The following is a 13,139-nucleotide window of genomic DNA, read 5'->3' as shown; positions in this document are numbered from 1 at the left end:
CTCTAACATTTGATGAGAACACTGCTGATACTAGAGATACTTATTAACCCTGTGCAGCCAGTGACACTTGATGGCATTTCTAAAATATTACCTGAATATCAAACCAATGTCTGCAACAGCTTTACTATATGCTGAGTACCAGCTATCATGACAATGATGTGATATGCCAACATAGCAGCAGGAGGCAGTATCAAGGAGCTTTAGCTGGCCAAATATTCACAATTTGAGCACATAGAAAGTGACCATAAAGATAGGTATGGTGGTGTATATCTGTAACCCCAGCACACTTGAGAGGCTGATTTATGAGGATCAAGATTTCAAGGCAATTCCAGGTATGGTGGCACATGACTTTAATCTCAATATTCAGGAGGCAGAGGTAGGAGGACCACTGTGAGTTTGAGGCTAGCCTTGTACTAAGTTCAAAGAAAGAGACTATAATCTATTGAATAAACAATTCATGAGTTCATGTAGTTGTAATCAAGGAAAAAGAAAGTTCTTCCTTACAGTTAAAAAGCACAAAAAAATGAATAAACATAGAAGAAACGATGGAATCTAAAAATTAGCGTCATCTATCATCAGTGTCATAACTGATTCAGAAGAATCATTAGAAGATGCAAATGCTAACAGAGGAAAGTGTGAAGAGTGAGGGGTTATTAACACTGTCTGCAAACAAAGCACTCATTAATTATAAGAGGATAGAATAGTATCTTTAGTCTGGAGAATACTTACAAATACTAGCATAATGAAACTGATGAAAGTTAACATTGCCAGAAAATGGGCCTGTGACAGACAGCCTCACATTGCTGAGATGAACTTTTAGACCAGGCAGTTATGGAAGAAGGAATTTATTGAAGATACAGGGAAGTTCCGTAATGGCCAAAAAGGCTGACCCACTTTCACAGGTGCAAGCAGAGAAAGTAAAGCCACAAGCAACAACCCGAAAGACACCCTTTCAGCACATGCAAGTACACTTCTCAAACTCCAGACAGAACTCAGGCACTTTGTATATCTTCAGACTGGAATTCCAAATCCACTACCTCACCTTAGGGTTGGAGCCTAAGATCTGTCCCATGACACCTTCTTCTGCCAAGTGGCTGCAGATCTAAATTATAAACTTCAATGAAGTCCTGAATATATTGGGGGCCATACATTTCAACTACTACAGGGCCCAACCAACACTATCTTGGTATGAAGTGATAAGTTCTCACCAGCGTCACTTCTGTGGTGGTCCATCTAGTGCATAAACTGAGTACAATAGTGAGAACCTAACTGAGGATTTTATGGTAACATCATAAAATACAAAGCACACACATGCTCATTCAAAGGAGAAAATACAAAGACATATGGCAAGTGAATGTAATTTATAGTATTGGATTTTTTTTTTCAGTAAAGACCATTAATCAGGAAAATTTCATTGAGTCCTACAAATTATATGACAATGATTGCTAATTCCTAATCAATTTCAGTGGGTCTAAGAAATTTTCCCATCTTACAAATTTATATCTTAAACAGTTCTGAATAAATGTACATGAACACACACACAGACATACAAATGTAGTAAAATGTTAACATATGGGATATCTTGGTGAAGGGCATCTGGAAGTAACATATACTATTTTTGTGACTTCTCTGTAAGCCTGAAATTATGCCAAAATTTAAAAAAATAAAAAAAAGATGCAAATACACACCCAAGATCAGGAATGTTAATGCTTTTATACATGAATAAGAAGACTACTGAGTAAAATAATTTGAATGGCCCATGTAATTGGAGGTTTCTCAAAAAGAATGTAAATATGAAGAATGGGTATCACCAACTTACCTCTAGATAAGACACTGCGGTGCTGCATACTTTCTCTTCTTTAATCTCGTCCATGGACTTATAGAGGTCTATCATTGTTAGGTACATCACTCCAGGTTCAGCAGGTGATCCCAGCATTGTGTGGGTCTTCCCAGCTCCAGTGGCACCATATGCAAGAACTGGGTTTTTACGAGAGCATGTCAAAGCTGTTGCTTACAACAGAACATTGCAGTAACCTTTCTAGTGGGCAGTTCTACCTGGACATGCTGATAGTGGCTATAAATCTAACAGAAAATACCTGTTGTAGTTAGCACTAAAGTGGAGGAAAATTTTTTATAAAAAGAAAAAGTGAGACTGTACTTCAAAAAACAAAACAAAAATATCTATTAAGTTTCATGAATAAAGAATATTTAGTTCTAATCAATAAAACTCATTCTCTTCTTACTTGGCCAGAGGGTTGTCTTCTGTGATAAAGCAGTGAAACATGAAATGAACATCACTTTTTACATCCAGCTTAAGTTGGGTATCTTGGAAACTGAATCCAGGCCAGAGGCTTTGCAAGCAAGATCCTGATCCACTGAGCCATCTTTCCAGCCCCTAAATATCTTTTTCTTGAGAAATCAACATGGCCTTTCTGAAAGGCAAATTAGTCTCTCCAAAGCACATTAGGTGCTTCTTGGATTGAAGACATGTTAAAATAGTACAAAATTCTCAGTTTTCAGAGTCTTAACATTTTTTTATTCAAGGCACCTTAAAGAAAAATGATTATGCAAAGAAAAGTGACAATTGTTCAGAAATGTCAGACTATTCAAGAGGGGAAGATGACTGTAGAGGTAAACAGTGGATTTATGAATACAATTTGTGCAAAAAGCACATGGTTTAATAATATGGGGAAATGAGAAGGCTATCAACAGGGGCAATAGCAGGGCCTGGGAAAGACAATGTTGTACAGAAGATGTAGGATAAATCCATTTCAAAGCAAGTTTACACTTCAAAGTAATCTATTGAATTTATTAAAAATTTCTACCAGATAAGCATTTCAAATATGATTATATTTAAGGGAAAGAAGAGAATACATGTCCCTCCAAATGTAAAGCTGGAAGCAGATGGAGAGATTAGACTCCAAACCAAAACAATTACCTGTGCAGTTATATCCATTCAGAAAACTACGGAGAATTGGCTTGGTGGTGTGCTCAAAAACATCCATCTGAGTTGATGTCTCATCAAAAACAGCATCAAATACAAATTTAAGATCTTTATTTTGTCTTTTTGTAATATCAACATTTGCAGTTTTCTTTCTGTGGAAAAAACTGATTTCTTCCTGTTTAGGGTCAAAAACTAGTATGTGTTTATCTACAACATGAACCACTTTATGGAATCCAACAGCCTTTTCTTGTGTGTTTTCAGGACGTACACGAACTACTACCTTCATGTGGTGACACAACTCTTCCTCAGTGGCAGACATTGTTGGTTATTTTTTATTCCTGTTCACATGAATTTGCCTGATATTTTTCTGAAATTAAAAGGGAAATATAATTTTAATATTAGTCCTATTTGTATGGGTGATATTTTTCCTTTGCTCACTTGGTAAATGTGTTACAGTGGGGAAATATATTTACATGTACACACACATACCTATAAACTTATCCCAAAACAAGTCAAATGGCACACATTTCCACAAAAGCAAGACAAAAATCATTTGACTTGAAATATTAATCAGGGCTTGTGTTGCATTTTAACTGAATACTATAGTGAGCCATAGGTAACGGCTTTGCTTTTCACAAGGGCTCTCGTACTATTTAGCTTGGGTTATGGGAATGGACAGAAAATCTCTCAGAATCAAAGAAGGGTAATGACTTTTACTACAAGTCATCCTGGCTGGAAACCTCTCTGCATCTCAGAAGTAAAGTATTAAGAATGTTTCAAGTTTGCACCAGCATATTAGCTCCAGTCTGACCATCACAGAAATGTGGATACTTCTTGCTGTATTCAGAGATCCCAGCCACTGAATGCATGTTTTTGTCTCTCATCTCTCAACGATATGAAAGTCTAAGGAACAGCAATAACAGATTAATAAATGGTGATTTGACTATGATTATCTAGTATGAAAAAAGAAACATAAGCCAGTAACTTGGAAATCTTAACTATTCACAAAGTAATCTAGAGTCAAAAGAACATTCAAATAAGGACAAGTGGCCATGATAGCTTGCAAACTGTTCAGCTCTTCCTTCAGTAAGTGACCAGTGCTGAAGGACACTAGCTCTTGCTTGGAAGCCAGTAGATGGAAGCATCACTCACGAACTGGGCTCTAGATGTAGGAATTTCTTCCCAACAGGGCAGAAAACCAGAGGGCAGATGCGAAGCCCCTGAGGGATCAGTCATTTTGGTGTCCCACCTGCACCCTTAGTCAGATTTGGGCCTATGGACTGCCAGCCCTTTGTTCAGCTCTGGCAGTGTGGCAATATTCATGGTGCCCTGCTGAGGTGTTCGTTCAGCTGCTAAGTTGCACTGGCCTCTACTGTCCTTGCTGCATCCATCCATGCTTCCAGCTGGGCCTGAATTACTTAAAGGAGGCAAGGAAAGACCACTCAAGAGAAGTGTCAACTGGAATGATGTTCACCAGCAGTGTGTGTCTTTCAGCTGATTCACTAACAAGCTTAAGCAGCTGAGAAGGGGTGCATGGGCCAGTCACAGCCATGCCTCTCAGCACTAATTACAATCATCAAGCCTTACAGTTTGGACATTTAAGGGCCTTGTTCCTTAGCAGCAAAGTAGTTCACCACTGTAGGAAGTGTTCCATCTCTGGCCAATATAGAAATGGTTCATCTAGGCTTGTGATTGCAAAAGGCTGGTATGAACTTCAGGAGCTGGACACTCAGCGGTAATCTTTGATTAATTTTCTCAAGCATCCACGAAGTGTTCCAGATGAGTGTTGTAGTAGTTTGACTCAGTTGTACACCATAAACTTAGGTGTTCTGAATGCTAGGATCCCAGCTGATGGAGAATTGGTAACACCTCCTGGAGGGAGTTTATTGTTGAGGGTGAACTTATGGGTGTTATAACCAGTTTTCCCCTGCCAGTGTTTGGTACACTCTCCTGTTCCTGTTATCTATCTTATGTGGGCCAGGGGGTGGTGTCCACCCTCTGCTCATGCCATCATGGAGCTTCCCCTCGAGCCTATAAGCCAAAATAAACCTTTTTCCCACAAGATGCTCTTGGTTGAGTGATTTCTACCAGCAATGAGAACCTGACTGCAACAGGTGTGCTCACATAAGGGTATTCAAGCTTGCTGTTTGACTGACAGTTCTTTTGTTCATGATAGTTCAACCATGGGGGTGGGGGAGCAAAAAAACCTGCTGCTAACTAGGGAGCTAAATTTTCCTATTCCCCTGAATTTGTTTACAAATAAGCATCAGAAAGAATGTTACAATATAAATTTAGAGAACTTGTCATTAAAATAAAACTAATTTGAACAGATTGAAACATGTTTATACCAGTTCAGTATCCAGGCAAAGGTGGCCCCTCCTGATCTGTCTCAATTACATACTTATAAATTCCAAAGTTGCTGAAAAAGGGGATTTTAAATGTTCTCACCACAAAGAAACATGCATGTGAGGGGAATGATGTTACTTAGCACAATTTGCTCATTAAACTACACACACACACACACACACACACACACACACACACACACACACACACACAAATATCACAATGTAGTCTGTACATATATTCTGTTACTATGTGCCAAGAAAGGAGGGGCTATGCAGGCGAAATGTACCAACTAAGGCAATGGTGACATGTCTATTTATGGTGAAAAACCAACTGCTCTCATTGGATTTGAGGCCTGCTGCCTTACAGGAAAGAATTCCTGAGTGGTATTAAGTGGTATTAAAAACCCAAGGGAGGAGCCAGGCATGGTGGTGATGGCCATGAGCTGGAGGCCACCCTGGGATTGCAGTGAGTTCCAGGTCAGCCTGGACTAGAGTGAGACCCTACCTTGAAGAACCAAGAAACAAACAAACAAACAAAAAGACAAGGAAGGGCTGGTGGGATATTAGTGGCTAAAGTATTTGCCTGTAAAATCTAACAACCATGGTTCAATTACCCAGTACCCTCATAAAGCCAGATGCACAAAGTGGTGTATGCATCTGGAGTTCATTTGTAATGGAGGCTCTGGCATACCCACATACTCTCTGTTTCTTTTCTCTCTCTCTGCTTGCAAATAAATAAATAAATAATAAATGTATATGTGTGTGTGTGTGTGTGTGTATCAAGCCCTAAGGTGGAAACTACTATTGCCTGGCTAAATGTTAACCAAACTGATTTCTAAATATTTAAGTTTATGTGCACATATTAATGCTACTCTCACTTTTGGTTAGAGAAGCTTCTTTTTTCATACGGCAATGACCTCTGGGTGAACTCAAAACTCACCAAAGTGCTGACAAGTGACAACGAAGTATCCATCCCCCAGTTTAAGGCTCAGGAACCATTTTAGAAGAAGTGGCAGAAAGAATGTATGAGTCAAAGGAAGGGAAGGAGTGTTTACAATACAGTTTTCCAGATACAAAGTGGCTTTGATATTTATGATCTCACAGTAGTTAATGCTATCTATATAAAGCCTGCATAATAGGAAGAACAAAAATGGTGACATCAAAACAGAAGAGACTAGTTGGAAAGAAGGTATTCAGAGAAGAGGGGACCTGAGAGGGGATTATGATCATGGTATGTTGTCTATACGTATATATACTGCTAATAAAAATGTTTAAAAATAAAGTTGCTGGTGATGTATCTTAGTTTGCCTAGCATCACAAAGCTGATTTCAATTCCTAGCACTATATAAATCGGGCACTCAGGAGAGACTGATCAGGCATTTTAAGGCTAGCCTGGGCTATATAGTGGGATACTCTCAAAATACCAAGGAAAACTACCATCACAACAAAACATTTAAACTGTTTTTCTGCCTTATAACAAAAAACAAAACAAAACATTACTATTTCAGTAAGGACTTGAAAGGGGTGAGGGCATTTTTACATAGAGATTGAAATATACTGATAGAAAACAGTGACTCATGCAAAGACCCTAGGATAGCATGAGGTTTTTGCTGAGAAGGAGTAATAAAAGGAAAGAGTAATAAGACACGAGGCGGAAATACAAGGATTAAATAATATAATCTGTATGGTTCCGAGTACACAGTGATTTGATCACTCTCACTGCTGTGCAGGTAATATACTAGAGAACAGAGATTAACCCACTGAAGTAATATGAACAATCACAACAAAAAAGATAGTGGTATGAGCTCAGAACAAGGCAGTAGCAGTAGTAGTAGTCAGATTCTGGGCCTCCTATAAAGGCAGTCAACCCAATTTCTTGACGGATGGATGTGAAGTATGACAGGATTCAACAAAATTCCCAAGGTTTTTGCTTAACTGTTTGAAAATTGAAATGGCCATCAAGTTAGATGGAACTGAGGGCAGAACAGGTTTCCCCTGTATGTGATACATCCAGGTGGAAATATAAAGGCTGTCAGAAGCCAAGTCAAGAAATTAAGGCTGCTTTTACATTCTCAGTGCAGTTTTATGCTTGTCGAAGTTTTTACAGCTTAATTCTGTTGTAAGACTTTTGAGAAACCATTCAATTAAGGAGACAGACCAAGTTTGTTGAGTAAATCTAACAGGTCAAGTAATTATGAGAATTAACCAAGAAATTTAGTAACACAGAGGATCATGTGTACAGCAGCTTTGGAGAATTTAGGGACAAAAGCTTGGCTGAGAAAAAAATTCCAGCAGTGAATACAGGAAGAGAGAAATGATGTACATGTAAGAGGAAAGGTCAGTGATGTATTTTTATTTTTAAAGGGTCAAATAACAGCCATGCTAAATTTGAAGTATGTCAGCAAACCATATACTGTTGGACAGAACGCAAATAAACCAAGTAATCTAAAAGCAGCAGATTCTGGACAGGTCTTCCTTTTTAGGATGGCCACCACAAAAATAGAATGCTGAAGAGGGAGATGCCATTCTGACTCTACCTCTCAGGTCCCAGGCGAATTACTTATTCTGCTAGTAATTCAGCTTCTATGGCACTATGTCCTACAAAGCACCAATTTCACATTCTACAGCATTATATGTTACTTAACTTTAGAAGCTCAACTTTATTTGTATATGAGATAGTAATACTTCATAGGATTTTTATGAAGGTCACAAAGATCACTATCAAATATATTCAAGTATTAAGAGATGTGAATTCTCTTCTGTCATTGTCCCTGTTTCTACTTTTTTCCCCCCAAAATGAACCTAATTTTCAGTGTTTCCTAAATCACGTATGGATGGCTCTTTGCTGGGATTCTTCCATTTTTAGAAAATGTTTGGTATTTGTTACTTGCCTATTAAGTGCTAGGAATCTCTCACACTCAGGATATAAAAAAACTATCCCTGGGCTGGAGAGATGGCTTAGTGGTTAAGGTGTTTGCTTGTGAAGCCAAGGACCCAGGTTCCATTTCCCAAGACCCATGAAAGCGAGATGCACAAAAGGCACATGTATCTGGAGATCATTTGCAGTGGCTACAGGCCCTTGGGTGCCCATTCTCTCTCTGTCTCTCTTCTCTTTCTCTGCTTGCAAATAAATAATAAATAATTAATTAAAAAAACATCCTTCATATGTATTCTAAAAAAGATTTCAGAAATGTGGTTAAGAATGAATGATAAATACAATCATGAATTAATCCAAATCTTGGAGTTTCATGGTTGGGGGACTTGGATACAGCTCAGTGGTAGAGTACTTGCCTATTAAGAAGGAAGCTTTGGGTTTGGTCCCCAGCAACAAACTGAGATAGGGAACCACAACTATAAGTTCAACGCTCAGTGGAAGCACAATCAAAAGTTCAGGGTCATCCATTGCAACAGAGTGACTTTGAAGCCACTCTGGGCTCCATCAGACCCTGTTTCAAAAAGCAAAAGAAAATGTTGGTTGGACAGATATCACCTGCTAATTGATTAATTAATTCAATAAGTTAACTATTAGATGTGTGAACTATCAGATGACTTAGGCTGAAATCCCAGTTCTAGCACATACTGGTTGGGACCGTGGTTAGGTCACCTAACATCCTTGTGGCAGTTTCCTCATCTTTAAAATTAGATTTATGTATTTTTTTTTAAAAAAACTTTAATTTGCTTATTTATTAAGAGAGAGAGTGGGCATGCCGGGGTCTCCAGCCACTGCGAACAAACTCCAGATGCATGCACCCCATTGACCAGCTGGCTTATGTGGGTTCTGGGGAATTGAACCTGGGACCTTAGGCTTTGCAGGCAAACACCTTAACCACTAAGCCAACTCTCCAGCCCTAAAATTGGATTTGTCATAGCACCTACCTTATAAGAATTGTACCAAGAACTGATTATGGATTAAGTATTTAGCAAACTAGTTGGTACAGAGAATGTGCCACAAATGTTTGATATTATTTACTACTTAGCAAGAGAAACAAATATTAATGGAATAGTGACATGTATAACTAACAAGTGCTACTTAGGAAAGTAGCTAAAGGATATTCAATTTACTAAGTGCTTAACTAACTAAAGGAAAGGTAGCTAAGCATTTAGTAAGTAAATATTAAGTGCCATCCACAGGCCAGTTGTTTTTCTGGATCTGGAGGTATAAAGGTCAATAGTAGCCCAATGTTGTGGCACACACCTTTAATCCCAGCACTTGGGAGGCAGAGGTAGGAGGATTGCTGTGAGTTCAAGGCCATCCTGAGACTATGGAGTGAATTCCTGGTCAGCCCAGGCTAGAGTGAGACCCTACCTCAAATAACAAACAACAATACACGAATCAATAGTAAGTGTCTCCTTCCAGTTTATATGGGACAGAAATAACTCCTAAAAAGCTTTGCTGAAGGCGTGACTTATTAAAGAGAATGAAGCGAGAGCATATTAAGTGGGTCCCTGGGGCATGTTATGTCAGACTACAAGTACAAAGTCTGATAGGATTGAGCTTGTACAGAATTCTCAAGGATATGGACTGGGGCTCTTGGATGATTACTCATTAAATATAATTGATAATGATTTCCTTATGCTTGTCTACTGTCACACAGTAGTTACTCTAGGCAAATATACAGATGACATGTATTACATAAACATGTTAGCATTAGTGATACGAGCAACAGTGATGATCATTTGAGTTACTATGCCAGACATTACAGTAAGCGTTTGGCATTCATAATGTCCAAATCCACACTCCCTGTTCTTCACCATGGTTTGCTAAGAAATGGAAGAGAATGTTTCCTTACAGTGCTACTTTAGTAAAATGATGTAGCTATAAATTATTTCTTAAAAATAAACTCCAGTGACAAGTTAGATTCTTATTCAGCAAACACTGTTTAAGACCTGGAACGTTCCTCATTTACAGTCTGTAACTTACATGTTTCTTTCCATCAACTTTAGTGTCAGGGCCACTGAGCTTACTAATATACAAACAGCAGGGAAGAATGAAAATTTCCAATGGAGGGAAAGGCTGCACTGACAGTTGCGATCTTTTTTCCTTATTATTTGTCTGTGATGAGCACAAGTCATTTTTATCGTGTGCCTTAACTGATTTGAGATGTATCTACAAATGAGGCAAGATGCATTTTAAACATTGTGAAATCCAGGTCAGCCTGGGCTAGAGAGCAAAACCCTACCTCGAAAACAAAATAAATAAATAAATAAAAGAGATTACTGCTAAAGACAGATAATCTTTGCTTATGCGAGCAGTTCTCTCAAAATAACATGAACTTAGTAGCAAGTACTATTCAATCTCTGGACTTGGCAGAGTCCAAGTCTTCTTGCTAGCCCAACAGTTCAGAACACTTCCCTAAACCAAAGGTAGGAGAGCTCCATGTAGTGGAATGACACCAGCAATAAAGTCAGTTCTAGTCCAACCACCTCCTTTTCAAGTAATAGGGGAAGAGACAGCGTTGCCTTCTTTGTAGGCCTCCAGACTTCACAAGTCGATCTCACCGATCCTCCACAAGGACGGGAGTGGGGCTGGGCGCTGCCCACGAGACAGACAGGCATGCACACGCGCAGGGACTGGGGTGGGGGGCGCGGGATTCGGAAGCCGGAAGGAACGTCCCACTCGGATGCTAGACTGCGGGAGCTCTCGGCCCAAGTCCGGGAGTGGGCCCAGGAAGCCCTTTAAAACTCCCCACTTCCTCTCCCAAGCTGCAGCAGCAGGTCTCCGCCCCGCCGGCGGAGCGGCCGCGGGCTACGGCCGGCCGGTCGGTGGGACTGAGCCAGGCAGCTGCAAAGTTCTGAGCGCTTTTCCAGCTGGCACCCTGCGGCCGGCACCCCAGGGCGTCTGGTCCCCAGCGCGCCCGCAGCAGGAGGCCCGCCGAAGCCGCGCACCCGAAGGAAGACAGCGCCTCCCGCTTACTCACCGAGCCTCCGCCACTCCACCGCGCCGTCGGCCTCGGGCGCCTCGCTCCCAGCCTTCAGATTCAAACCCAAGCCAGCTTTTCCAGCGCCTCGCCTTATTGGCTGCCGCCCTCGTGACGTCACCGCGCCGGACGTTGCCCCGGCGGCGCGTTGTGGTTTGGCGCCAGAGGTTCGGCAGCGCAGGGGCGGGGAGTCGCCCTGGCAACGCGCTCGGCGGTTTCCGGAAGTGGTGCGGCAGTGGGCTGGGCCAGGGCGGAGGTGCAGGGGGGCGGCGGCCACCTGAGATCGTCGTCAGTGAGCCTCAAACCCTTGGGAACTGGGTGTGAGTGAGGCCTAGTGCGGCGGGGTGGGCGTGTGCCCGTAGTTTAGAGCGAGAGGCGGAGCCTGAGGGGTATGGAGTCTTTGTCTTTGGTTGTTTTTCTCTTTTTTACCCTCATCTGATGAGGCTTCGAAGGACTAAGTCTGCTCTGGCAGGTATGGGGCCCATTCACATGCATTAATTGGAAGTACAGGTTTTTTGGTTCAAGGTCTCATAGCTTCATTTGTCTCAACTCACGGACCTGATCCCGTTAGTGCTGTGTATGAAACTAATTAGTATCTGAGGGCTTTTTGCATTATGTAATGATAACATTACAAACTAAATTCACTTAAAGGTATTGGCCCAGTTCCTTAGTGGATCAAGTGATTGTTTTTAAATCCCAGATTATATTATTTCAAAATGTATACCTTAAAAAAGGAAAAGCATATATTAAAAATATTTTGGTACATCAGTCGTTTGACTGGATTTTTATCTTTGCAGTGCTGAGGTTACAATCCAGATGCTTTTGCATGGTAGACAAGCTTTCTAGTAGCAAGTTATATCCTAGCCAAACCTCAGAATAATTGTAGCATTATTACCTGAATTTAACTGTTATTCTTTACTAGTTGTCCAAATACTCAGCAAATAATTGATTGTACATTTTAGGAACACATTCGAACACAACTAAATCAAAATATCCACCCTCTTGGAGCTTAGATTCTGGTGAATAAACATCACTGTAAAATAGGATGATCCAGTGCAGAGCATAACTCTACGGAAACCTGTGACTGTGGGCATCTCCTATTTTTACTGAAGAAAATCAGCATCGTGCCATGCATGTTGTTATCATTGGATTTTAACACTGGCTTGGTGATTAATAAAGCTACTACTTATTTCTAGTTGTATTATGTGTATCAGCCAATGAAATAATTATTTCAGTGGTGCTGGGTTTGGAAATAAATTGCTAAATCTTTTAATTTTATTTCAAATAAGATCTCACACTGTAGTATAGTTCTTTACTTTTGGTGTCTCAAGACTCATCACTTTACATATTATCTCTAAAAACATACTCTGAGATATGGGTATTGTTGCCTTCATTTTAATGAGAGAAAAAATATTTTAAAAAATATAGAAAATATTTGTTTTGAGTTCTATAAACAAACCAATTCAGAATTCAGTACTTTCTAGGGTGAGTTTAACATGGTATTTTGATCTAGCTGGAAAATATCTTAGCACCTTGTAAAATTGCTTTGATATGTGAATAAGTAAATAGAAATGTTTTAAATTTTATTTTTTTGTCTGTCCTTCCTTCCTTCCTTCTCTCTTTCTTTCTTTCTTTTTTTTTCGAGGTAGGGTCTCACTCTAGCTCAGGCTGACCTGGAATTCACTATTAGTCTCAGGGTGGCCTGGAACTCAGGTGATCCTCTTCTGCTTCCCCAGTGCTGGGATTAAAGGCCTGCGCCACCACACCCGGCCTCATTTTTTTTTTTTTTAAATCCACATTGCTAAGGCTCATCAGTTTTACAGGTGTTTTTACATCTATTCCATGTTCCTGACATTTAATTTCAATTCAGCATTACACTTATTCAGACTATGAGGTGCATATTCTGAAGGAGCAATATGATTAAAGCAA

General features: G+C 40.1%; 2 protein-coding genes across 6 annotated transcripts in view; one reads left to right on the top strand and one right to left on the bottom strand.

Moving 5' to 3' along the window:
- The window catches only part of Kif18a (kinesin family member 18A), a 73,928-nt gene that overhangs the window by 60,550 nt on the left and 239 nt on the right, over positions 1–13,139 (bottom strand). The window contains exons 1-3 of one of the 2 annotated variants that reach the window (XM_004660720.2): positions 11,211–11,304; positions 2,939–3,311; positions 1,820–1,977 (exon numbers count right to left, since the gene is read on the bottom strand). In XM_004660720.2, coding sequence (XP_004660777.2) covers positions 1,820–1,977; positions 2,939–3,263 — 483 coding nt within the window. In that variant the 5' untranslated portion in view covers positions 3,264–3,311; positions 11,211–11,304. Of the gene's footprint in view, positions 1–1,819; positions 1,978–2,938; positions 3,312–11,210; positions 11,305–13,139 lie in introns of those variants that run through there. The other variant, XM_045156887.1, reaches the window with a different exon arrangement.
- The window catches only part of Mettl15 (methyltransferase like 15), a 231,953-nt gene continuing 230,165 nt past the window's right edge, over positions 11,352–13,139 (top strand). For 3 of the 4 annotated variants that reach the window (XM_045156888.1, XM_045156891.1, XM_004660845.2), the window contains exon 1: positions 11,477–11,682. The gene's annotated coding sequence lies outside the window, so the exon portion shown is untranslated. Of the gene's footprint in view, positions 11,438–11,476; positions 11,683–13,139 lie in introns of those variants that run through there. The other variant, XM_045156889.1, reaches the window with a different exon arrangement.

Source organism: Jaculus jaculus, chromosome 8, assembly GCF_020740685.1.
Source record: "Jaculus jaculus isolate mJacJac1 chromosome 8, mJacJac1.mat.Y.cur, whole genome shotgun sequence".
Lineage (NCBI taxonomy): Eukaryota > Metazoa > Chordata > Mammalia > Rodentia > Dipodidae > Jaculus > Jaculus jaculus.
Note: the sequence above shows the minus strand (reverse complement) of the source record. Positions and strands in the feature narration are given on the sequence as shown.